The sequence below is a fragment of the Zonotrichia leucophrys genome, chromosome 3, assembly GCF_028769735.1.
Source record: "Zonotrichia leucophrys gambelii isolate GWCS_2022_RI chromosome 3, RI_Zleu_2.0, whole genome shotgun sequence".
Classification (NCBI taxonomy): Eukaryota; Metazoa; Chordata; class Aves; order Passeriformes; family Passerellidae; genus Zonotrichia; species Zonotrichia leucophrys.
Genome location: NC_088172.1, coordinates 10,836,829 through 10,862,833, shown reverse-complemented (window position 1 = coordinate 10,862,833; position 26,005 = coordinate 10,836,829). Strand labels below are relative to the sequence as shown.

At 37.6% G+C, this 26,005-nt stretch overlaps 1 protein-coding gene across 2 annotated transcripts in view; it reads right to left on the bottom strand.

The window, feature by feature from the left end:
• FAM135A (family with sequence similarity 135 member A) overlaps positions 1-26,005 on the bottom strand; it is an 80,172-nt gene that overhangs the window by 33,651 nt on the left and 20,516 nt on the right. For both annotated transcript variants that reach the window (XM_064707339.1, XM_064707340.1), the window contains exons 4-9: positions 8,357-8,436; positions 4,076-4,218; positions 3,890-3,960; positions 3,401-3,574; positions 988-1,114; positions 475-628 (exon numbers count right to left, since the gene is read on the bottom strand). In XM_064707339.1, the coding sequence (XP_064563409.1) occupies positions 475-628; positions 988-1,114; positions 3,401-3,574; positions 3,890-3,960; positions 4,076-4,218; positions 8,357-8,436 (749 nt within the window). The remainder of the gene's footprint in view (positions 1-474; positions 629-987; positions 1,115-3,400; positions 3,575-3,889; positions 3,961-4,075; positions 4,219-8,356; positions 8,437-26,005) is intronic.

Here is a 26,005-nt window from a genome sequence, read left to right as displayed (position 1 = left end):
ATCACATGTGGTTAGCTAGAAGTCTTCATGGCAACTAAGTCTGCTTAAAAAGTTAAACTACAAACTAAGCCAGCAGCAGTTTTTTTCTTGTAGGTCTTTTTTCATGTAAGTTTTCAGTGAAATATTCTCCTCAAAGCTTACAGAATTTAGATTTTTGTACAAATATGCAATGTTTCCATACAACAAACAAAGTGCAGTGTGCTACTTGGATTAGGAGCTTCTCTAACTTTCTCACCACTAAACACAGCAAAACCAAGAAGAAAAATATATATTTCCATAGATTAAGGCTGTTATCTCCTTATTTTATTAGAGATGAGATAGTACTTGTTCCTTTGTATTTCTTCAGTTATTAAATTTCAGATCAGTTTAAGCAAAAAACAGATGTAAGAGATATGCCATCAATGACAGGTTAATCTAGAAGAGGTCTTAGAAACATTCACAAGAAAGTGATAAGTTTTATGAGATTGAACATACCCAGCTCAATTCGGTGAGAAGAGGGGAGATCCTTGGTTATTGTAATGAAATATCTATGTAACCCTTTGAAAGCAAGCAGCAAAGTGGCACAAAGTGTATAGTGGAAATTATAAGCATGGCTGAGGAAAGACTCTGAAACAACAAAACTGCAACCCTAGAATAAAAAAGAAAAGGCACATATTAATTTTGTATAATAAATGAAGTGTTAGCAGAATGTCTAAAAAGATAAGCAATTGCCTCTTTTCACAAACTTGATTTTTGTGATTTTCAATGGATTGCAAGACATTAAAAAAGGAGGTCAAACACTTAATATTATAAGCTTCCCATATGTACATTCCTGAAGCAGGTAACATAGTCTCTTGGAACAATTTTTCTCATTTCCCTTTTCACATGCCACCCCAAAACCACTTTAACAAAGTTCATTCTTTATCAAATAATATTCCTGCAGAAAAGATAAAATTCACACCTCCCCACAGAATACAAATAAAATTTTAAACTGCTATTTAATCTTACGTCTGCTGATAATTGTTTCGTGTAGTTATTGCCAAAGACCACACTTTCAAGAGAAGGAATCACAGAGTCCCTGTTTTGTGCTGGTGCATTCCTGTTCAACCACGTATTCTTCACTGGGCGAGGAAAACTGTAAAAAGCACAAAAGAACTGATAATCTGAACATGCTGTGCCTCATTACTTCCAATGCAAACTTCAATTAATTTAAACAATATTCCTGAAAGTTTACGCCAGAAAGATAAGTTTTGAACTACACAGGTATAAAGCATTCCGTTTCTGTGGATTTTTCTGTGAAGACTGAACCTCTTAAAAGTGAAGCAGTAGCAGGAAATTCAAAGCTGTTACACAACCTGACATTACTGTTTTCCTAAAGGATGCCTGACCTCTGCCTGCTGAGGAGGAGTTCAGGAAGAGGATTCCTGAACTCCTGGAAGAACAGAGCATATTGCAACAGTAGCCTTGTGATAAAAACGAGGAAAGATGAATGAAAAAATGAATGAATGCAGAAAGTGGAGACTATTAGATAACAGGCAGAAATAAGCAATTACAGATTAAAGAAAAGCGTAGATTATACAGGAGTCCAGGGCTGTACCCAAGCAGAATTATCTTCTCTTTCAAGGGAAGTGTTAACACTGGTTAACAGTTCCCAACAGAAGGTGAATCTGAATGCTACTCAGAAGAAGAAAACACTCAAAAAGTGACCACTCCTTGGAAAGGAAGACGTGCCAATAACATGAGCATGATCCAAACAGAAGACCAAACTGTCACCCATGAAAGCCCAAAGGACAAAAAGGAGTGGTATCTGCAATTCTCAGGTTTTTCAGAAAGAAGTGCTCCAGAAAAGTGAGCCAGATATGGATCCAGCAACCATTAAGTATTTGCTACATGGGACAGCTCAGCTGAATTAAAACACTGTAAATTTAAAAGTTTCTTCCTCTCCCCATCATAAAGGACAACTTGAATACTTAATTTTGTGGACACAGCAACACCCTACTCTCAAGATAACAAAAGCAGCATAGAAGATGCTGTTTTGTTTCAGTACCTCCTTACACAAACTGTATCAAGCTGAGGTTTAAAATTAAATAGCATTACTGTATCATCACTTGAAAAGCCAGAAACTGAGGAAAAATGCATAGGAAACCCCTCAGATTTACTGCAACTTTTGAAAAAGGTCAGTAGGGACAAATATGTTTCTGCATAAAAATTAGTATCAAAACCTGTTTTTCATTTTCTAACAACAAATGATCAATATAGGTTAAATGCCTGAATCTCACTTGTGGGACAGTGTGACCATGTACATTTTACATACATGATGCGACTTTAAGTAAATTTAAAAGTGCATTTATCAGATTATGTCTTCAACAACAATTCCCACCTTCTCAGTACTTGTTTTTTTCCCAAATAAGGCTGTGCCATCTCTTCAGATGTGTTAGTTCATTTACTATATAACCATGTCTATAACACATCACCAAAACAATTCAAACCAACTTGCAGGGGGAAAAATGACACAAACCGATGAAAGTCAGCTGAATCCTCCAGCCCAGCCCAGCCCTACAGCACAGAACAGCTGTCTAACACACTCAGAGACAGTGCTTTCCATGATGTGAAGACAGGCACAGGGAGTGGGAATTCCTGAGGCTAGAGGTCTGGGCATTTATGGCACAGACTGGCCTTGAATATGAGCAAACTTGAGGGCAGCAGCATGGAGTATTTGGAGACCATAAAAGAAGGAAAAGATAGATATGCTAAAAAAAAAGGTGTGCAAAGAATACTTCATATGTGTAACTGACTATACAGCCCTTTTTCACACAGAGAGAGATGCAAAGTAAACAGAGATTGCAAAGGTTGATACAAGTAGATGAAATTTAAGGCTCCAGCAAAAAGTAGCTAAAATATATTTTAAAGAGAGAAGTTAATTCTCCAGTTCCTTTTACCGAATAAAATGCTAAAAATATCATTTGTAGACATCACTGCCATTGCAGTAGTAACTGAAAACTGTGAAGATAGTTAACAGAAGGCACCCTATTTGTATTAACAGCAGCTATTTCAGTGTGTACAGTGTACAGCAGATCTTCCTGATTAAAAAAAATCATAAATATTTATACATATAAACATACACTTACAAATAGAGATATTTATACAATCCTCCACTTCTCTGGCCTTGGGCATTCTCTCTCTTCTACACTACACACTCTTATTTCTAATTAAAAAAACCCTCAAAACTTGTTTCAGAAAATTTTAAAAACAAAAAGTTTCTCATCCTTCTGGATGAGAAATTCCAAATGAATGAGAATTCCAAAATCATCATAGAAAAAATTCTGTCCATAGATTTAACTCCTTATTAAGTATTCTGGTTTTATATCATTTCCAATTGGACAATCAAGAATTGATTTGCATTTTATTAGCGAGAGATTACCTTATCAATGGCTGATGCAGAGCAACCAAAGAAGCGTGGACTATAACCGATATGACAGAAAGGTGGAAGTAATCAAACATAACATTGACGTAATGGTGAAGGCCCTGGTGGAGGTTAAAGTGCAACTTTAAAGTTCGGCTACTAATTGGCTGTAGTGTGCTCAGGTCATCTGGTCTAAAAAGAAATCAACAGAACAACATACAATTAGAAAAATCATATTTAAAGTGCAAGTTATTAATAACTGACTCAGACAGAAATTTATCATAAGTCCATACTTTGGAACACAATGGCATTTCCCCCAGAGAAAAAAAAAGTTAGAATGAGACAAACCAGTTATGAAATCTTAAGCGACTTCAGCATTCGATTTCTTTTTTACCATCATTTAGGTCTAATGTGAACACACTACACCTATAAATAATACAGATTTAAACAGATTAAGGGGTTAACATATATTCTTGCTTTAACAAAATCTTCTATATTTAAACTTACGAGTAGTCTGTATCCGTGAAGTGTAAATCTAATGTTAGCAGAAAATTCATTTCATTAAGCGACTCCTCAATCTACAAAGAAATTGTAGAAGCATGAAATCTTTCAGGTCCCTTATTTGTACTAATTCAAATTGTATATAACAAAGCCTAAATTATCTGAATATAGTAAATTTGAACAGCAGATTACCTTCCTCTCATCTAACAGCATTTTTATTTTGAAAATCATCACATCATTCACAGAAACTTCTTCATTTTTGTAAAGAATCTGAAATGTTTTACTGCAAACTATATTGTCATGGACTGAAGCGGGAAAGGCAAGATCTGTTGCACCTGAAGAGAGAAAAAAGTATTAATTTTTATTTATTTAATAATTTAATATTTTAATTAACTATTAAAAAGAAAATTAATCATTCCCATCAGCTTCATGATTACTATTAAAATTGTAACAACATCAGTAATGTAAGTGGTTTTCAGTCAGTGACTGATGAAGGTTGAAGGGGTACATTTTTTTTCAAAGAAACACTATCAGTACTTTTAATATAATTTGCTTTTAATATAAGTTCTGAGGAATTTTTGCTTTGTTACAAACCAAAGACATTCTAGGCATCAAAAATTGCAATAAAAATCCTGAATTGTCTTCTTTCATCTAGCATTCATGTTAATCTGCAGGTTTTAACCACACTGAAAACAAAATTACCTACAGATGAGGCAAAGAGGTTAAATGACATATACCACTCCACTGAATCAATCAAGACCAGAGATTGTTTGTTCTTTCTTTCAAGATCCTTGCACCCTACTCAGGCCAAACTAATACCGAGCTTATCACCTGAACCTGACACTGCACATGGAATATGACACTTCAAAGGCTACTCATCACAAAGAGCTCAGAAAAGTGTGATAAATGGTGGGGGAATCTTTTGCTGAAAAAAAAAGAGTTAAAAGGTTTGGAGAAGAAATGAGAAAGGGAATGATTTAAAACAGTAATTGAGGAAATATTTATCATAATAGCAAAGGATTATCACACAGGAAGTATCACGATGGGTACTATCCTCTGGAAAAAAGCTAAAAAAGTTGGAACTTGGAAGAACAGAAGTAACAGAAATACTGACACTCATAACTCCTCTTAAACAATGGCTCAATAACATCAATATCTTCCAAGACAAAATGTCTTAGAAATCGTGAAATTGAGGGTGCAAAAGATTTTTTAAAATTCTTTTCATTCTTCTTAATAAATTACTTCAAAGGAGTCCACAAGAGGAAAAAAAACATCTGCAGTTTTCAGTCTACAGCTTTGGGGCCTCTGATAGAATATTACTGCCCTTGGCAAACATTCCCACTCTTAGTAACATCTTAATTCAACTTGTCCTCAGAAATGTACAAATACTGGGTTTTGCTGAAGTGTTTTCATACATATCATCAGTTTAGGTATCCTGGACAAAGTGCTTACAAAGGCTGAATCATTACTGTGTAATTCCCCTATGAATAATGCCACTTTCAGCTTACATCCATCTGTGTCATCTGTTACAGCTGAAGGGCAGAGCAGGTATGGTTTCACTTGGCACATAATCTGATATAACTGCACAGCATCAGCAAAAGGGATCTCCCACTCCTGTCTGAAACAAAAGAAGTAATGGAGACAAATGGCGGAGGTCCCACTTGCTCTGCAGTGTCCAAGCCTGAGCTGCAGCCCTGAGCTCTGCTGACCTCAGCGGAACACAAACCGGCACCCCCAGAAGAGAGAGAGGAGCTGCAGAGCAAAAGCTGAGTCAGGAACAGGCTGAGCCACTTCCACATGGGGAGCAAGGTCTCACACACGTAGGGTCATCAAGGCAAAACTGCTGCCTTTTAAATCAAAGATGCACTGACTGGCCAGGACTATTCCTAAGCTTCTATCCACGCAAAAGACTGTTTCCACAACAGAGGAGAAAAAAAGTGGGAATTTTTTTACTCTTGCATATAAATGACGTATTTACTCTTACATATTCATTACGCTTGCATGTAAATTTATTATATTTATATATGTATATATTTATATTTAGAAGATAATTTACTCTTGCATCATAAAACCAGACACCTCATTCCTTCCTACTCTGCCTTCGCTGGTTTTTCCTCCCCATTTTATTTTTCTCTGAAAACCAGCCATGAATTTTTGAGAGAAGGAGGAATTCAGAACATCCTCAAATCTGAAACAACCTCATAAAGGCTAAAAATAAATATGTTTTTCTTTTCATTTTCTACAGCACAACTGCACCTTCCTTCAAAGTACAAGAATAATAAAAGACCTTCACAAGACTGGAGCTAAAGCAAGTGAATTGTTTTATCATATCTGTAATGACACTCGTGCTGTGTCCCAAGCAGTTCTCATGAGCTACTAAAAGATGTGAAAAATAGAAATGGAAAAAAATACTTATTTAAATTAATGGAGGACTGCATGAAGAGCTGGGCAAGGGGTGAAAGGAGATAAAAGTGAACTGGAAAAAGAGGGAAAACTTAAGACTGTGTATTTGACTCAGGAAAATAAAAGAAGGAGAGACATCAAACAAATGGTCTGTAGGAGAGGGGAAAACACAGCCAAAGTCAGGAAACTGCAGATGACTTGTGCCTAGAAGAAGGCAAAATTACTTGGAGAGGAGTGGGAAAATCATGACATGACAAAGCGAATAGAATTTAGAATAGGCAAATACGAGAAAGACTGAAAAGAGAGGAAAGTACAGAAAGAAGCACCTGATCAATAAAGGACAGCATTCCCAAGAGTGGGGATCCTGACCAGCCTCCTCTGTGGTCAGCAAGCAACATTTTCACACAGTGAATCAGCACTGTGCTACTCTATGCTGAGACCAAGAGCAGCTATTTTCTGCACATACCAGCAGTCTCAGGAATTGCTATCAGCTATTCCTCCTCTTGAGCAGGGGGGCTGCATGTGAGCCTGCAGCACCCAGCTCTGCTAAATCAAGCAGGTGGCTAAATGGAAATGGAAAGCAGAGGTTCTCAGCAAGACCTAGCACTACCATGTCCACAAGAAGGCCAAACAAACCCCCTTTCACTGAGCAGCCTGTACCCTTCCTTCTGCTCTGTTGTGAGACAAACATTATCAGTAACTACCTGAAAACAGAACTGAGAAACAGATCAAAAAAGGGCCCCAAAAAGGGTTTGAAGGGGTTTGGGTTTCTTGTAAAACAGCTGCTTGTCAACTGAAAGAGTTCCCCAGCTGAGTTTCCAGACCAAATCAAACATTTGTGTCAACAGCACACAGAGCAATATGAAGGTAAGACAGAGCGGCCAGGGGAATCAAGCACTCTTTTTTTTTCTTTGTCAGAGCTGCTGATCTAAACTCACACCAAACTGCACTCTTAATGTTTGTACCCCTTTATGCCCAGTAACAGGAAACAAGAGCTAACACACATGTCACAATTTGATAACAAGACAGCAGCTTTCTGACAAAAAAATAACCTAAGACCATTCAAAAATATACCACGAAATGGAAAAGCTTTTTTTTCCAGCAATATCAATCATATTATTCAGTGTCACTTCTCAAAAAGTGTGTTTTACTAAAGGATGTTTACCAGACCCAAATTCTCTAAACTGCATTAAACTTTGCCTTTGAAGTGGGGTAATCTTGGCTCATCAGAACTATTCATTTATTTCACACAAGTCCAAGAAATATTTAGGAAGCTTGACCAAAATCCAGTATCTCCACTGTTGCTGTACTCAGAGCTACTTTCAAAATAGCCTCAAAAATTCAGTTACATCCTATCAGACTGTATTCAGTTACATTTTCTCAGACTATATTGGGTTTTTCTTCCTTTAAATTCCCATAATTCCATGTAACATTTGAAAACTTAATTATTGTTCTGCTTTTCACATTTTTACACTATGTTGAGGTATGGCCTACACAGAATTAGGTGAGCCCCAAGAGGTTTCTCTGGATTTAGTTTGCATGGTTATAGAAATCAAAAGTGAATGACAGGTTTAAAAAAGAAAAAAGATAAGGGAAATCTGTTCAGGAGATTAAATCAATTTTCCAGTGTTCCACTAGAGAACAACAGAGTAAGTTTGAAAACTGCATACTTTCAAAGTGTTCTTTTCAGAAAAAGAATGGGCTGTGTAAGAGTCTGTATCTGAAATTCTCCATTGCTTCCAGATATCTACTTAGATCTGCCCTTGATCATCTTAGCCTGAAACATGGAGAAGACTGAGCCAATCAGTGGAAAAAAACAGAAGACACTCATATAAAGCAACCACCATATTTTGCTACCAGCAGAGACGATCAGCAGATGAAAAACAATAACACAAATTCTGTAATCAACTTTTGAGTCCTGTTGTTAAGAACAAAATATATATGCATTGTGTTAGTAACAAAATTAAAAACGCTTCTGTATTAGTTATAAAAATATACAACAAAAAGTGTAATTCCTCAATTAGCAAGGCAAGATAATGACCTAATTTACTGAAAAGTTTTTACACTTACCAGTTCCATGTAACAAACTAGCTTCCAATATGTGTGGAATTCTTGGAGGAATTTTCATTGATGCACGAATCTGGTAAAAGCTAAAGCAAAAGAGTGACTTGGTAAAGATGTGTTAGAGTACATCTCATTTACCATATACAGATATACTGACAAAGGCAGGAATGGATAATGGGAAAAAGGAACAGATCAAGGAAGTCTACAAAGCTTAATACTGTCTCACTTGACCCTTACCTTGTTATATTTTATTTTTTCTAATTATTAACCAAAGTAATAGTCAAACATGAATAAAAAGAAATCCCAACACAAGCTTTTCCACACCCGACAGAGTTGGGGGAAATACCTGTAAAGACCTGCAGTAAACTACACTGGGAAACTGGTATGAATGAAAAATCAGGATTATCCCATTCACTACAGTCATCTCAGAAGGATCTGCCATGTTGCACATCTACAGGGCTGCTATAATCATTTCTGACACTGAAGGAGGTGAAACTGCAGTTTGTACAACTCCCCCCTCCAGGATCCTCTGAAAAAACACTGATTACCAGACACTCCCTGTGCGGTTTGTGGCCACCAGCTATGCAAAAGTGCAAATAAAAGGTCACACTAAGCAAAACACGACAGTACCTATATGCTATCAAAGCCAGGAACTGCAGGCTTCAAACTTAAAATTGAGAAAAACCCCAACACAAGTCTTTGGGGTCTCTACCCCATCTCTAAACCATTTTTCATCTTATTCAGCTCAATACCATTTCCAACTTTGATTTTCATCTAAGAAATCCTTAACTGTCACCAGACTGATTTTAAGGAAGCCTCTACATAACACAAGCACCCACAAATACCCTTAGATGACACCTTCTAACCATCCCATCCCATTTCAGATAATTTATTTTTGTTTGAAGACTTAGCTTTAGTTCCTTAGTGAGCTGATGTGACCGACCACACAGCTCCACGAAGACTAGGACCAGTAAAAGAGGCAGCACAAACACAGGCACAGGGGTAAGAAAACCCCACCTTTTTTGGTAGGAGCATTGTCATAAATGCCCTTAGGAGTACACTTTTACCCCTCATATTTCACCCACAGTGTACACCCAATCACAGTCAGGGTTTTCATCATCCCCAAGAATCCAAACCCAAACCAATGTATTTGTTGTTTTCTGATTTTGACTTCTAACATTTCAACTGAAGCTCCCCATCTGGGACTGAATGTGAATTAGTCTAACAATCAGCCAGTGAAAAAGCCCTTAATTTAATCCTTTCACAAAATTAAAAGTCAACTTTAAACTCATCAAAACTTATATATCAAAGAATGCTTTATAATGAAGCAGTAACATTGTTAGAGATAAGAGATTAAGCAATTCCTACTTTTAAAAAGCAGAGCAAAACTTAACCTATTGCAAGCTACTAGTTACATTTCATTTTTTGAAACCCACAGGTCAAACATGATTCCAAATACACTCTCTAAGTGATTAATAAATAGTAAATTAATTAATTTTGTATTGGGTTAAAGAAATATGAATTAACATTAAGCTTTCACTGTTATCTTCTCCAAGAGTATACAGAATTGAGAAGATGAAGAGTGCCCTCTCAACAGTAACCCAGGAGGATACAGCACAGTACTGATGTACTCCTTTTTTCTGGGTCAGATGAGACTTCCCTCATTCATTTAGTGACTCATTTCACCTATACTGAAGAAACATGATACATGATAATGTACAATAGCCTCAGCAAGGAGATACTTTCCACCAGCCCCAGCTTCACAGTGTCATTTTTGGATCCACAGTAAACATTCATCAAGAGACTGATGCCTTACCACTGCTGGCTGCATCTTCCCATGATCCTGATGACCAGCTTGTCATGGTAAAGCATACTGCTTGTTATTTCATTAAAAGAAATTATTTCATTGTATTAAAAGAATGTAAAATTACTTATATGGTTTACATGAAATATTTTGTTGCAGTTTTCTATTAAAACATCACATCTCAGTAAGTTCAGAGATATGCCACATATTTTAATTCACCTTGGCTTTAGCCTACCAAACTATTCATACCAAATTGTCATTCTATTAGAATTTTAAAAATCCAAAATCTGCATAATTCTCAGCTGATGTTCAGAAGCATGTGACAGCTCTGCAGAGCATAAATTTAACTCAGGATTAACAACTTTATCAAATGTGGATAGATTACTGAATAAGGACTGTAACAAGGTAAAATGAAAGGCAAAGCAAAATAAAAACTGAGCATTGAACAGAAAAAAGGTGCAATGGGATATTCCCATTACTTAATCCAATAAGGCTCATTCACCCCAGAGATACTATTAAGTGACTGTTTACAGTTTGTGCCTCAAAGAAAACGATCAATAGAATTGTTCATGCTTAAAATGTAATTTGTGAAACCAAAAGGCTGTTAGGACATCCTTTCTTTCTTATTATTGTTTGCTTGCAATTAATCAAGAGCAGACCATTCTATCCTTTTTCTTCAGCAAACCCTTTACCTGCCTGATATTTTTATTTGGTTCCATAGGGAGATGAAGGTGTCTTGTTTGCTTGTTTGAGACAGATGGGTTAGCTTTTCAGCAGATTTATACTTTAAGCAGTTTAGAACACAAAACATTCACCTGTTATGCTGAATAATAAAATCTTGTAGGAGTTCAGCTAAGGGCAAATACGCAAACACTAATTCAAAATCTTATGCCTAGATAGATGACAAAATTATTTAACTGCACTAAGTTACTTTAAAAGGAAAGACAGCCCCCTACACAGTATTTACCTGAATTATTCACTGTCATTCATCTTTAAATGCTGTATAGATTAAGGATCTATCTGCAAATGAAGAGCTATTATACTGAAACAGGATACCTGATTCACAAAGGTATTATATTTGCAATTTGTAAATAAGGAAATACTTTTTTTAAAGTTATGATATACATTTCTCATTTGACAGCGAATTTTAAAAGTAATGAAAAAAAATGGATCAAGTTTAATCACTCTTTTTCCCCAAGCCCTGCCTTCCTCATCTTGCCATCTTTTGTTCAATCCACGAATCAATTTGCATTGCAATGCTTCCATTTCTATTAAAAACCAAAACAAAATCAAGTCACTTTCAACTATTTCCTGGCTGTACTATAAACATTGTTTAATTCTCATCAGGACAGCTGACACATAAACCTGATCTATGGTATTTGCTTGGGCCTACACATAGCAATTCAGTATCAAGGACTTGTTACTCACCTATCACATTCAATTCTCCCAAATATCCTTAAAACACTCCATAAATAAGATCTGAATACAATCAGCTCTCCACTGTCTCACATATCAACTCCCCACTATCTAATGTAATGAGAGAATGAAGGTATCCTGCCTAGTGGAAAATTCCAGATGATAACAGTGCTACAGATCACACAACCCATGGTGCAGCAAACGTGCCCAGATCAATGAAGTAAACTCCAGGCTGCCAATGCTTTCAAACCCCACTCCAGCTTCTTCCAAATGGTGGAACATGGCAGATTTAAACACACACTCGCAGGCTTACCACTAGAACTTTTCAGACACAGCAGCTCGGGTCCATTGGTGTGTCTATACTACACTGCTTTCCTGAAGCCCACTGGAAGGGAGAACCCAGCACAAACATCCCACAGCATGGCCCGTGCTGAAGCAAAGCCAGTGAGACTCACATGCCCAACCTCAGTACAGCACATTTTCTCTAACATGCATCTCTAAGTCACAGGAACATGACAGGGGAATTATCAAACTGATCCTGCACCAGTCTGGTACTTTTTCAAGTCCTGATTCTGAGAGCAACCTAGACAAATGCTCTACTAGTAACAGAGACAGGGCTTCAGGTTCATATAAAGCTATATGTAAAACTGTTTTCCAGAGCAGAAATACTAGAAAAACAAAATAGCTCAAGCTTTGCAGACAGCATTAAGATTCCAGAAAAGTGCTAAGGTTCTTAAAGCATAGACTAGCTGTGTTTCTATGTGAAGATTTTAAAAGAATAATTTGAAAAAAAAAGTTACAATCTCTCCCTTCATCTCTGTTTTGACTGCATTACATGAAAAAAACCCCACCATTTTCAGATTATTAACTGAAACTGCCACATCATCATTGATTTTTTAAGATAACAAAGAAGTCTGAAGTATTTTGACAAAGACATTTTAAAGTTACTCTGTTTTGAAGAAAAGAATTAGTGGCATTCAGAAAGGTGGTATACTGTAAGAATGACCTGTAAAAAACAGCAAAATCCTTCAGACTATCATTTGTGTCATCAGCTCAAGCAAGATTACCCTGTATTTCTCTAAACAGAGAACAAACCAACAGAAATACCACCAAGAACTTTAATTTACAGTATGACAGAAAATGCATTTTTGCATGATTAAAATAAAATAAAAAATTAATCATGAGCAAGAGCCTGATATGCATTAACTGTTAAAGTACCCTGACAGATTATGCCATGATGTTAAGAATCAGCACCTGACAATTCAGCAAGATCCTGTGATGTTAGATGACACAGCTAGCGTTTGTCACTTTAAAAGGCTGGGTTACAACGGCAGCTAAGGAAGTTGAGCCTTAACAAGAGTCACTGCAGTACAAGCAGTGCCGGCAACACAGCTGGATGAAGGTCTGACTACACCAAGAACAGATTTTGAATCAGTCTTGAGAACCATTTTTTCAACACAACAAGTCAATTGCTACAGTTTGATGTTCATGGGTGTTGATGTGATTTAAAGGACAGGCTCCAGAGGGAGGCTGAGTAAATGGAACTTGAAACAGTCTTAAGGATACTTTAGCATTGGAACAGATAAGCTATGGAATCTCCCCCTATGGAAGCTTTCAAGACATGAGGGACAGTGCTCCAAGCAATATGGTTTGTATCAAGTTCTGACCCTCCTTTCAGCAGGAAGAGAGTCAGAACTGTATGATATGCTACTATCCCTTTCAGCCTCAATCAGTCTATGATCACAGAAGTTATAGGAAACCTGAAAAACAGGGTTCAGCAATTTCCAACTTGATGACTGAAAGGCAACACAGAAAAAAGCACATATGGTTGGGAATTGGTACACAGAACAAGTTGCAAACACACCCGTCAGCAGAGCGTATTTCAGCTCCTGGTCTTAAGTCTACACAGGCAAAATCCCTCTCAACAGCTTCTCTGAAAGGCAGCATTTTTTACTTCGTATAAAATTTCAAATGTCATAGACTTAGGAAAAAAAAAGATGACCTACAACACCACCTCTGAAAATTTGCCAACCTCTCCTTCTCTAAATGTTTACAGCATTTACTTTACTTATCTTGGCAACAGACATGAGGTCCAGGATGAAAAATACCAGATCTCTTGCTCTAGTTGTACTACTTAAAACCTTTATCCTGAAACAGTTTGATATCCACCCCCCAAAAGGTACCTTTGCTTTTTCTTCAAATTTGGAGATAGTTCAAACATTTGAGATGTCTACTGAGACAGCACACAAGCAAAGCTGAAGTAGAGAGCTTATAAATATCCAAGTGATTTCTGTCAAACCCAGCCTATGCAGTCATTCTTCAGTAAATATATGCACTTGTGTCTGTTTATGTCATTTGGTCCTCAATGTCACTGAATGCAAATATATAACCATGATATTAATGGTTCAAGGATATCTGGAGCTCAGTGTCCTTACGACAGACCTTGTAGAAAAAGGTGTTCTGAAATAAACAGCTAGAATTACTGCTCTCCTTTAGGCAGAGGACATCTCCACTGTCCATTCTGTGTATAAAGGATAAAATTTTGTTCATCAAGTTGTAATAAAATCTTGAAGATTCAAAAATCTGGCATGTGCCAGAAAATGCTTTCCCGCACAGGAAAATTTATATGTTTCCTTTTTTTGTCCCCACTATGGGGGAACTTCATTTAGATAGCCGTGAGTAAGGGAGTTTTTACCACATTTGTGGAAAATGGTAACTTAAAATCTGAGCAGGAAATAGGTTTATCAATAACTGGAATGTATCTTGCTACTGACAAAAATAGAAACGTATGAAGTAATAGTGATTTGACTTTTTAATGCTCCCATATGGAACTACAGGGAGTAATGCATGCAAATGCAGTCATAAAGTACAACCATTATTAAAATAATAAAAAAATCTCAGCATTAAAAAAGCATATGAGTATTTATGGCAATAGCTGCACAAGACTTTACTTGAAAAACCACTTGGTTTGTCAGCTAAAGAACATTCCAAGGCAAGTGTACATTCTGAAAAAGCTTCTTAACACACTTCATCATTGAGGTAAAACTTTTTTGCTGTTCCTCTCCCACAAAAATTTTTTTGCTGTTTCTCTCACCAGAAGAGGAAAGACAGAAGCATGTGCATCAGAGTCTGAGCTTTCCTCTTCCCTAGATCCCACTGCACACACTGCACACTTAAATGTGCTCAGTCACATTAACAAGAGCAAGCACTGAATGTCGTGGACTGTAAAATTCACATGCACATTGGGTCACCTGCAGGGCAGATTCTAAATTTATAGTTAACCAAATGGAAGAACAGCTGTGACTCTGTATATGCAAAACCTCAGGAGAGCTCTTGGGATCTACGGACTGCAGGGCCCTATTAAAAACACACCCTGCACTCAGACCACCACTAAGATTTCTCTTTTTTCCCAAGGTGAGCTGTGGCTCAGGCAAGCAGGACTCATTTGGTGCAGGAGGAAACAGAGCTGGAGATGAAGCACTGCTTTGCAACCATGGACTGTGGCAGTGAAACGAGGAACTGCAGGGAAAACAGAGAGAAGAGCGAGTCTCCAGAGGAGCAGGCAGCTCTGGGGGCAGCAGTTCCATGGAGGCAGCGTCACCCTGACCCTGGCACAGCTGTGTCCCACAGATCACACCTACGGATTCCCACGGCAGCAAACGGGCACTGACAGAAACTCCCACAGCACAGAGAGGCTGAGTCAGCAAATACTGAAAGGATCCAACAATGAGAAAAATATTCGTTTATTTCTGTTCAACACCCCTCTGTTCTACAAGAGAAGCCCCTGGCTACTGCAGAAACCCTACATCCCTAATTCTTCTATGGATTTATAAAACCAATCAAAAAAGCAGTTAAGACATTTAGCATTTCCCACAGTTACAAGCCAACACTGACAAATGCCAATGTAGTTTTCTAGGCAATCTGAGTATACCTGTAACATTTAAAGCATTCCATATGATTGTGGAACACAAATACTCTATCTTAAACATTACCCCAAATTTGCCAGGTTTTGTTACCTCCTAAGCATTCTGTAAAAAGGCAACCCAGGCAAAGAGGAAAATCACAACGGAAATAAAATAAGGTGCAATGGAACAGAAATAAGAGAACAGAGAAAGACGCAATAAAGCACAGGCAATAAAAAGTTGATTATTGAAGTGCAAAATTAAAACCAGAATTGGTTAGACTTGTTCCTCACCAGAAGACTTGCAGTTGTCTATAAAAATTTAATCCCACCAAAACCAGTTGGGGCCCACAAAATAACAAATGGACATCAAACTAGGTAGAGGGCTTATCTAGACAGGGAATTATTTAATACAAGTATAGAATGCATAGAAAGATTAGTATCTTGCAATCATTTTGTAATAAGTACTTCTAGTAGGAACCAATATGAGATTTACATTCTGCTATAATGGTGGGATTTATCTGAGAAACTCTAATTCAGATACTTGAGTAACAGGAAAACTTTCATGCCCTATGTTTAAAATCTTTTTGCAGTCCCTTCAATGAAAAATCCATGTAATTCCCAGCTGACTTTTATTAAGATGAATAACACAATGAATGGGCAAACTTACAGGAAACAGATAAGAGGTTCTCATACATTTGAAAGTAAGTTTCCTTGAAAGTTAATTACTTTTTTGAAGTACCTCACATGCCTAGAGCACACATTTCTGAAAATTAGTCTTACATATAAACAAAATAGTAACTAGACCAAAAGTTTGATGAGAGTTATTATAGACTAATACCTCAACTGAGTCACAGCAGCTTGTTATGAAACAGGATTAAATACGTAAAACAGGAGAGAGGAAAGTAAATGCAACTGGAGATTTTGCCTTATTACTACAAAAGCCTTTTCACCATGTTCTTTCCACAAAACATACTCAGGCAGAATTCCTGCAGTGCTTATGAACATCTATTAAAAAACTTGAAAGGGGAACAGTCTCAAATAATTATTGCTTTTTTAAAGAGACGCATAAACATGCAGTACCAGATGAGTTCTTATATAATCAAATATATGTTAACTTATATTAGTCTATGTTTATAATTTTAGTTCCTCTTTTACTTCCTGTTCTTACTGAAGAGAAAAAGAAAGAAATCATACTAAATTTCCTTACATCTTTAAAGTACAACAGTCCCATAAAGCTTATCTTCAAGAATAATGATTTCTCATTCTCTTATAACAACTTTTAAACTATATTTATTTAGCTTGAAAGTATTTTTCATTTGACTTTTTGATTCATACTAGCCTTGCAAATGATATATCACCATTGTTTACCCACTTTGTGGCTTGGAACTTTTCAGTTTTCTGGGGAGAAAAGTATGGGATGCTAGGTTTTCCTAGCATACAGGGTCACAATTTTATAACTTCAGCCCTTGCAAACAGACATCAGTTTTTACTAAGACATATCACAACATATTAATTTCAAAATCAAAGTTTAGCAAACACAGCAGATGGGAGACCAGAAGACAACTCATTTTCTGGCCTTCACCAGTCTTTCAAACGTTGTAAGTTTTGCAGCTGTGCAATTCTGTTCCTCTCATCTGGTCAGTACACAAGCCTCACAATTCACTTTGCACCTTATTTTAATGAAAGGCAATCTCTGTTTTAATTGCAAATAGCAAACATTTAACCAGAGGGAAAATCAGGTACCACAAAGAAAACTGTTGCAAAAATCATGACAGAAGAGCCCATGTGAGCTACCGTATCTTATGTAAGATAAATCAAAGAAAGGCAGGTCACTTTCATCCCTTACCAACATCTTCATATTTTCCCCTGTAGTAAGCTGTGTAATTCATGAAAGTGACCTTAGCTCCTGTCATTTAATTTTTTACATTGAAACACTGTAGTTTCAAATATAATATACTGCTGAGATGTTATTAGCACACTAAGAAAGAAAAGTAATCTCTCAGATTTAGAAGTGTCTTTTTTCTTCAAGCAAGGCACATTTTCATGATTCATTTAAATCACCTTAAGCCAGTACTGCCCCAGGTAGAAGCATTTTGCAGACCAAAACCTCTTTTACGTATTTTTGTCCTGCCTCAAGTAAGTGTTGCTGTTCCATCACCTCTATGGTAAAAGAAACCAACATGCTCATCCACCTGAAAAGGGAAAAGAAGAATCCAGCAGGGGCTATTAACAGAAGGCAGGATCACACAGCCAGAGGAAAAAGCGTTCCCTTCAGTGACATGACTGAAGTTCCCTTCAGTGACAAGGGCTTAAGAAAGGCTGAGCTAGTGGTGGGGCTCCATGCTCAGAAATAATATGAAACTGTACTGCCACTTCTGGTAAATTATTTTTTCCTCAACTTCAAGAGTTTCAACTCCAAAAGCACTGAGAAGCAGAACTGCTTTATTATGATCATAAATCTTAAGAAATAACCTCAGAGAATATTACCAGAACAATGTCACAAGCAAGTAATGAAAAGTTAGCAGCATAAATTAAGACCTGTTTCAAAGAATAAAGTGAACATTCAAGATTTGAAAGCAAAAACTCCACTTCTTTCCTGCTCATAAAAAAGAAGAGTTACTGTTCTTGAACAGACTTTTTGACATGATACAGCCACCTCCTACAGCAACAGTATCTTCCATCTCCTAAGACCTACCCTATCCAGTATACTCACAAGAATTAAATTTCTGAGGCCAGTTTATGTAAATGAAACAAATTACAGGAGAACAAACACACTAAGTACTCAAATCCCTTTTTCTCTTGCCAGGTTCCATAAGCTGGATATCCTGAAGACACACAGTACCTGCTGAACCTGTTCAACAAGTTAAAAAAAATTATATAAGCAAGCAAAAAAACCAATTTGTTTTTCTAAAGTCTACATTTTTCAAAGGCTTCTGTTTTGAGAAAACCATAAAAAGCACCACAGAAAACCTCAAATGGTATCCAAAATATTTTGAAATCAATTTTATGTAGGAATGTATTCAGGAAAGGTAGGAAACAAATTGCTGAAAGGAAGGCATGCAAAAGTACTATGAGATGAAAACTGAGAAAATAACCAGAACAAGAGAAAAACTCCATAGAAGAAGCACTAATCATAGTGATATGACTGAAGTGCAGAGATGATCATCAAGGTGATCATATGATTTACTTTCTACATACACTGAGGGGCCTCTAACTTTCCATGCATCTGGGTGTCGAACTCATTTTGTTCCCCTTACAAGGCTGACTTCCCAGCAGTGCTCCCTGTGAGCTGAGATCTGCAAAATCCACTGAAGAAGAGCCCGAGGTCTCCTTGCAGAGTTGGAAGCTGAGGGTTTCTGCTGCTCTGCATCCCTTTCTATCATCTCCTCCTTCCTCCTTTCAGAACTGACCTACAGAAAAGGGACTGTGCATTCTGGACGTGATTAAGGGCCCTTTCTCTGCCAAGTACCAGAGCTGGATCTCTCTGACTTCTGCAATAATCTGATTCCTTCTCTGTGCCAGTCAAGCAAGCTGGCATCTGGGAAACCTTATCCTTTCTTATAGCAAGGGAATGTCAAGAATAATGACTTGAAATTTAGACTGTGCTTTTACAATAGAAGGACTTCTGCAAGAAATTAAGTTTAAGGAATTCTGTTTACCCCTTTTCCTCTGTCCTGTCCTCCCAGGCACTCAACTCTTTCCCCTGCAAGACATTTGCCACCTTTCTCAATTACACCAATGCACAACTTGCAGAGCAGCTCTGGTCACTGGTCAGATCCAGCAGCTCAGCCAGCACAACCCACAGGGCAGGGCACTGCAGTGGCACAAAGCTGCCAGCAGCAAGGGAGGTGGAAACTGCAAACTGGCATTGCCAGGCAAGCTCTGTATCTCCACATGAGGGCTTAGGGAAATTAGAATTGACATACCTGACATCTGTCATAACTCTGTATCCTTGGGGCAGGGATGCCAACTGAGATGAATGCAAAAGTTCAAACAGAGGTTTTGTTTCAAAACACACTGATCTCTGGGCTGCTGTCACTGAGCACATCATACTGACATAATGGCCTCTCCCATGCCAGATATGCCTTCCTAACACAGAGGCTGGAACTTTTATGGACACTTCTCTCAGGATTAGTTGTAGTCCAGGATTACAGTTAAACCAACCCAAAAGCTAGCTGGTGACAGAAGTAGGCATCCCATTCCTCCTGAGTACTTTATACTCCTGCACACCACCACTGACAGAATATCTGATGCTGATGTGGACCAGAGAGATTTAAAAAAATATAATCCAGAATGATTCTGGTTTTGCCAGTTTTTTCCTGCTGGTTTACCACTTTGAGCTGACCAACCATAAGGTGAAAGAGCATGGCTGCAGGCACACAGGAAGCACCAGAAGCAGGATCACCCTACTCAGGCAGATGCTATCCAACCCATCTCCATACCTGTAAGATCTCTACCATTATCCCTGTGTTCCTGCCAGCTTAACCCCCTCTCTGACTATACTGCTGCCAGAAGCAAGCCCATCCGACTGACCTGACTGCAGGAGCAGACAAAGCAGGAGAAGACCATGCATATCACACCTTTTGGCAGATACATGCTCAGGCCCAATATAAATCCATAGAATGCTATTTCACTCCAGATTTGGGTTCATGACACCAACAGTGGGCCATGCTGGGTATACTCTCTCACCCTCTCCCTCCACCAAAAAAACACTGGAGCTCAGGCACAACCATCCACATCAAAGAAACATGCACAAGTGAAAAATACACCTCTTTTTTCTTCCCAGCCTGATTACCTCCAATAACTTGGATGCTACTTCATGCAGTAAAAATACACAAATACAGAAAATTATTAGCAGCAGGTCTTGATCACTTAATCTAAGGTATTCATCATATTTTTTGAGAAAATATGAGACAAATTTTTAAAGCAATTTTAAAACTTTGCAAATCAACAAAGGAAGTTATGTATACATAAGCATGAACATGATGGTCAGGTCTAGAGGGCCTCTAAGTATTTGGAGATATTTTAAGCTTCTTCCCCCATGGCCAGTGTGAGTCAGAATCTGGGAAAGGCTGAACAAGTGGAGTGGGGTGAAATAAGGGTAAAAAATATTCAAAAATTTGATGAGTTACTTTGTGTGGAGTACAGTAATTGGCAGGAGGCATAAGAAGTAAAAGAGGAAGAGATTTTGAAGCAAACACCTGACTGGAGTCACTGATTGAGTCTGTGTTTGGTGGTGGGACTGAGCCTGGTTCCCTATTTCAAAAAGCTATATGCTCTCTGCAGTTTGTGATGATCCAGTAAAGTGCTGCTTGTGATTACAGATACAGGTGCACATCAAGATATTATTGGTTTGTATGAGCAGCAAAGGAGGCACAAAAAAACACCATACCAGAAACTTCTGCTGTATTGTGAGGCAGTCAAGACTTTGAAACACAGGATGAGCATCTTTCTCTCTCTCTCTTCTCTCAGATAGCTATAGATGGTAAACTAACTTAAGGAATCATATTTCTGCTGTAACTTATGTGTATCAACCAAGTACACATAAATAAGGCAAAACACCCATGAATGACAGATTTTTCTGGGTTTTGCTACCATCTCACAGTGTCAGGTCTGAACTGTAAGACTATGCACAAGCTACAACCTTCTGCACATAAGGGTGTTAACACTTGAAAGAATCTCAAAAGTAGCAATTTTAGTAACTAAATATGTATTCAATGCAAAGTTAAAACTGTTACTGCTGTCACATGCCACTCCATAATACTGAACTCAGTAAAACTCCATTTAGAAAAAGAAGGTGCATATTCAAGAAATCATTATTGTGATGCCTTCAACTAACACCTATGCCCATTCTACCTTCATATTATACACAGCTGAGTGCTATATGTTCTACAGAATAAAGAATGGGTCATTTCCAGATAAAATCCCCTTATACTAATTCCTGTCTTACACTGCCATTTACTCCCTCACTAAACTAAACTCGTTGATCATGTTTCTCCTGACAGACTTCATGGCAAGGCATGCTGAAGTGCAATTGTTACTTTGCAGTGTGAAATGGTACCTGGTGTTACATACACAAGACCCCTATTTCTTCAGTTGCATAAAGAAAGATGGAATTACAAAGACCCTCCAAAAGCAGTCTCAAAGAATGGCAAATGATGCCATATCACTTTCACACCAAAGAGCTGTGCCTACCACAGCCCTTTCAGGTCCAGAAAGGCAGGAAGATGGCATAACTAGGCATCTGTGCTCTTCATCTTTTTGTTCTTAGAAAATGGAATTTTGCCAAATTGAATGCCTTGAGGATGCCATTAGACAGCTTTAATTCTGAGTTGAGAAAATGTTTTCCATTGCAAAATCATATTTTCAATTGCAAAAGTTGTTATTTTTAAAATGTCCAAAAGTACTACTTTAATGCAAGAGCTAAAATCTGAATAAAATTCAGGTGATTTGAAATTTGTATCCCATATCTGATAAGTCTAGAAGATGCAATGAGTACCCATGAACATTATAAAACATTGAAGTAATATTTTTGGAATATAGGGGGATACAGGAAAATAAACATACCCTCAGGACAACTATAACTACCAACTCTTAGCTATACCTCTATGTATAATGACTGAAGAAACAAGCATCTGTACAATCATCTTTATGGGTCAGAACATGCAGCTAAAACCTGCAGCATCTGTATCTCATTTAGTTTCTTAACCTGGAGTATAGTCTTCCAGGAATTACCACAGAGAAGAGCAGGAAGGAGGATTCAAAACTAGGAGTCCAATTTACAGTGGCTGTAGGTGACCCCCAGACAAGCTTCCCTGTGTGGCTCGAAGTCACAGATAACTGAAGTCTTCAGATAACTGAAGAAGACAAGCAGAACAACCTATCCATGTCTCCACTTCCACTCAGCGTGCTTCAAAAAACCTTAATTTCTCAGCTAACTCAAAGGAAACAGTGCTCAGTTTTCTACTTACTTTTCTAACCCCTATTTTCAACAAATATAAGATGTCATATTTTAGGAGACAAGATTCTGTCTTTTAAATTGTAACTGCTCTTTGGGACCATGTCATTGGTGTCTCAGACACGCTGCATCACAGGGGCTAATAGGATAATTGATGATACTAAGTTTCAACTTCTGCAGCAATGGCAATTTAAAATAAGACTTCCCACTGCTCATTCCCAGTCTTACCCTTTCCTGCCTCAAAGCAAGCAGGATCTGTGTGTGGGCACCTACTGACAAACTCCAATCAAAAACTGATCCACTTAAAAAAACCAAAACAGTGAAACAACAACAAAAAACTCAAGACCAAAAATATTTGCATAATTTTTCCTAGACAGATTATTCCATTGAGTTTACAGCCTAGCCTTCCAAATCTTAAGCCGGTATAATTGCTATTTGTATTGCTGTAAAACCATAACTGAAAAACAGAGCTCATCTTACAACTGTTGGACAAATTTGACAGCTTTCTCCCCTCTTTGTAAAAATGCATTACATTAGGTAAAGATCACAGTACAATACTTCAAAAGATAAGCTATCCTGTCAGAAGGTAATTCACAACACTTATTTCCAGAAAAATATGTCATACAGAAATGTAGTTTGAAAGTAAAAGTATGTCTGAGCTGTATGAAATAAAAAGAAGATGAAACAGGTGAACCTGAATGTTCCTTGTCCATCAAGCATTTGTTATTTGATCATATGTTAGCAACACAAACCATTAGCAAGGGCTCCTTCTTCATTTAAGGACTTTTCATTTCTGATATAAACAGGAGGAAGAAATATGGTCCTGCTGGAAGTGTACATTTTGAATTTTAATTTCTTGCTAAAAATTTTAAAATTAATGTAGGCAACTCACTGGATCCAGAAAACAATACAACCTTTTATACATTGCATTATTTCTCACGACATTACTGAGTAATCATAATAAGATTTATTAAATTTCATACTCTGATTCAGTGTTATTTTCTTTTAAGCTACATTACACAACCACATGCATGAAAGCATAAAATGTCAAAGCTGCTTAGACACATCAGTGAGAATCTACACATGGAAAAACATAAATCTGTGGAACAGAAGAATATCATAGGGCTAAATTTTCAGTAGTCTCAGAAGCTTAAATTCCTTTGACTTTTAATAGGATTTAGGTTCACAAGCAACTTATGCTGCAATCCTACCAATAACCTTTCAGACATGATACATCTCCAAAAATACCTTTTAGGTTATAATCTGCCAAAGTCTCTCCTGTGGAAGGTATTTAGTATTATTCTTTCCATCTGTTACCCAACAGTTAAAAGCAAAAAGACTTTAAAGAAGTGTGGCAGACTTACATTACTAATATAAGTTCTTCATGTGGTTTTATAAGAATCTTTTAACCCAAAACAATGTCAAATAAAAGAAAACTAAGACACACTAAACAGTAAATATGCAATAAAGAGCTACTGTTACTACTTTATTTTACTTCCTCTCCTCATAGTTTATATAACAACAAATTTACACAGCAAAAAAAACCCATTAGGAAGTTATTTTTCCAAAACACACAATTAAACTGCAAGTATTGTACCTTACAAATTAAAATGGTACAAAAAAAAAGCAAAAGGGCAAAACACATAGACATAACTATTACAAGTATTCTAAACCCAGCTTTGGCCAGTTGTGTGTGCATACATACTACTGACAAAGTAACAAAAGATTGGTGAGAAAGTAAGAACTTAAAACTGGGATTATAAGAATGCACAGAGATGGGGGAAATGTAGATGAAAGCTGTTTTCAAAGCAGATCTTGCAGCAATGTGTGCACTATGCTAAACTACAAACTACTAGCTAAGTCTCTTTAGCTCATTAGATTTGCCATTTACAGGTAAAAAAGCAATACACAGCTCTGGGGAAATGCAAACCTCACATTCTCACAAGTGAGGGTTACCAGGAAACTCTTCCTGCCCACAGAAAAGGTGTGACTGTCCCAAGCTAGACATCAGGACCCATCCTCCCATGGGGAACACGGGAACTTCAACTGAGCACTACAAAGTACTGAGGCACTTTCAGCAAGCAGTTGTTCGGAATCAGACATTCTGAACACATTTGTATCTCAGTTCAGGATATATTTCTATCCTGACACATACAAAATGTATGTAAATGAGGGGGTAAGCAACCTGTTCTTACAGCAAAGTCTTTGAAATTGAACAGCTTTAAGCTGAAGGAGACTAGGGATACATGAGATACTAGAAATTCTTTCAGTCAGAGGGTGGTGAGGCACTGCAAGAGGCTGCCCAGAGAAGGTGTGATCACCCCATCCCTGGAAGTGTTCAAGGCCAGGCTGGATGGGGCTCTAACTGTTCTAATGGAAGGTGCCTCCCCCATGGCAGGAGGGTTGGTACTGGATGACCTTTAATGCCCCTTCCAACCCAAGCCATTCTATGATTCTATGCAAAGACTGCTGGGACTACTGACCCATATCAGTCCATGGGAGGCGCCACTGGTCACCAGCTTTAGGTTGGACTTAGCACCACTGATCACAACTCTTTGAGCCAAATCATCCAACCAATTTTCCACTCAACTCATTCTCCACTTCTGTAATCAAGTTATGTTATGGTACCTTTGTCTTTATAGAAGACCAGTGCTATCGAGCCCCCACCTTACCTGTGTGAACTTTTATGAGCTAAGATGACAAAACAGCCTGAAACTTCACTACCTCAGACTATCATTCTCACAGGTCCCAAACAGATACATTTCTTTAATTCATTTTGTTACACGATACTCGCATATCAATCACTGTTTGAGCAAAACTCCTATCATCACATCTCACTAGCTCGAAACAAAAATTGTGTGAAGCCTTATTTGAATGTAATAACAGATAAAAATAAACCAATGGAGCCACCTGTAACAAGCTGGGTAGAAAGCAAATGGCACAGTTATAAGAAAACAAAATAGCTGTATTGGATACATAAGACAAATATTTTATTACAATGCACTGTCTGTTAGCCCTTCTTGGAATAGTAGGTTATCTTCAAGTAAAGAAAATAAAAGTAAAGTAAAGTAAAGAGGGTCACTCAGAAGGATAAGATAGTTATAACCCTTCATATAAATATGATCTTGAGTAAAATACTATGAGAAATTTGGGCTCAGTCTGCACTGAGTTTCAATCAAAAGATTTGATCTTTTGAGGATTTGAGGCACCTTCCCCAATGACCCCAGTTTGCTGCATGCTGGTTTAGTTCACTGAGAGCTTTCCAGTCATAGAGCCTGGATGTCTCCAAAGGAAGTCGAACTACTCTGATCTACCTGTCACAAAATGCACTTCAGCCCCTGGGGGCAAAAAACAGTCTGAACCAACTACTGATACAAACAACTTCAAATTACACTCATGATACAAAATGTCTGGTCCTCAGCAGAAGATGAGGTTAAAATCTAGTCTGAAGTAACCATGGAACCGCACAGATGTATGGACATTAGCACTGCTTTTAGTAATTAATTCCTTAAATACCAACTTTAATTGTTAGTGTAAACAAAGTCATAAGTGCTTCTGGTAACTGTAGTGCCA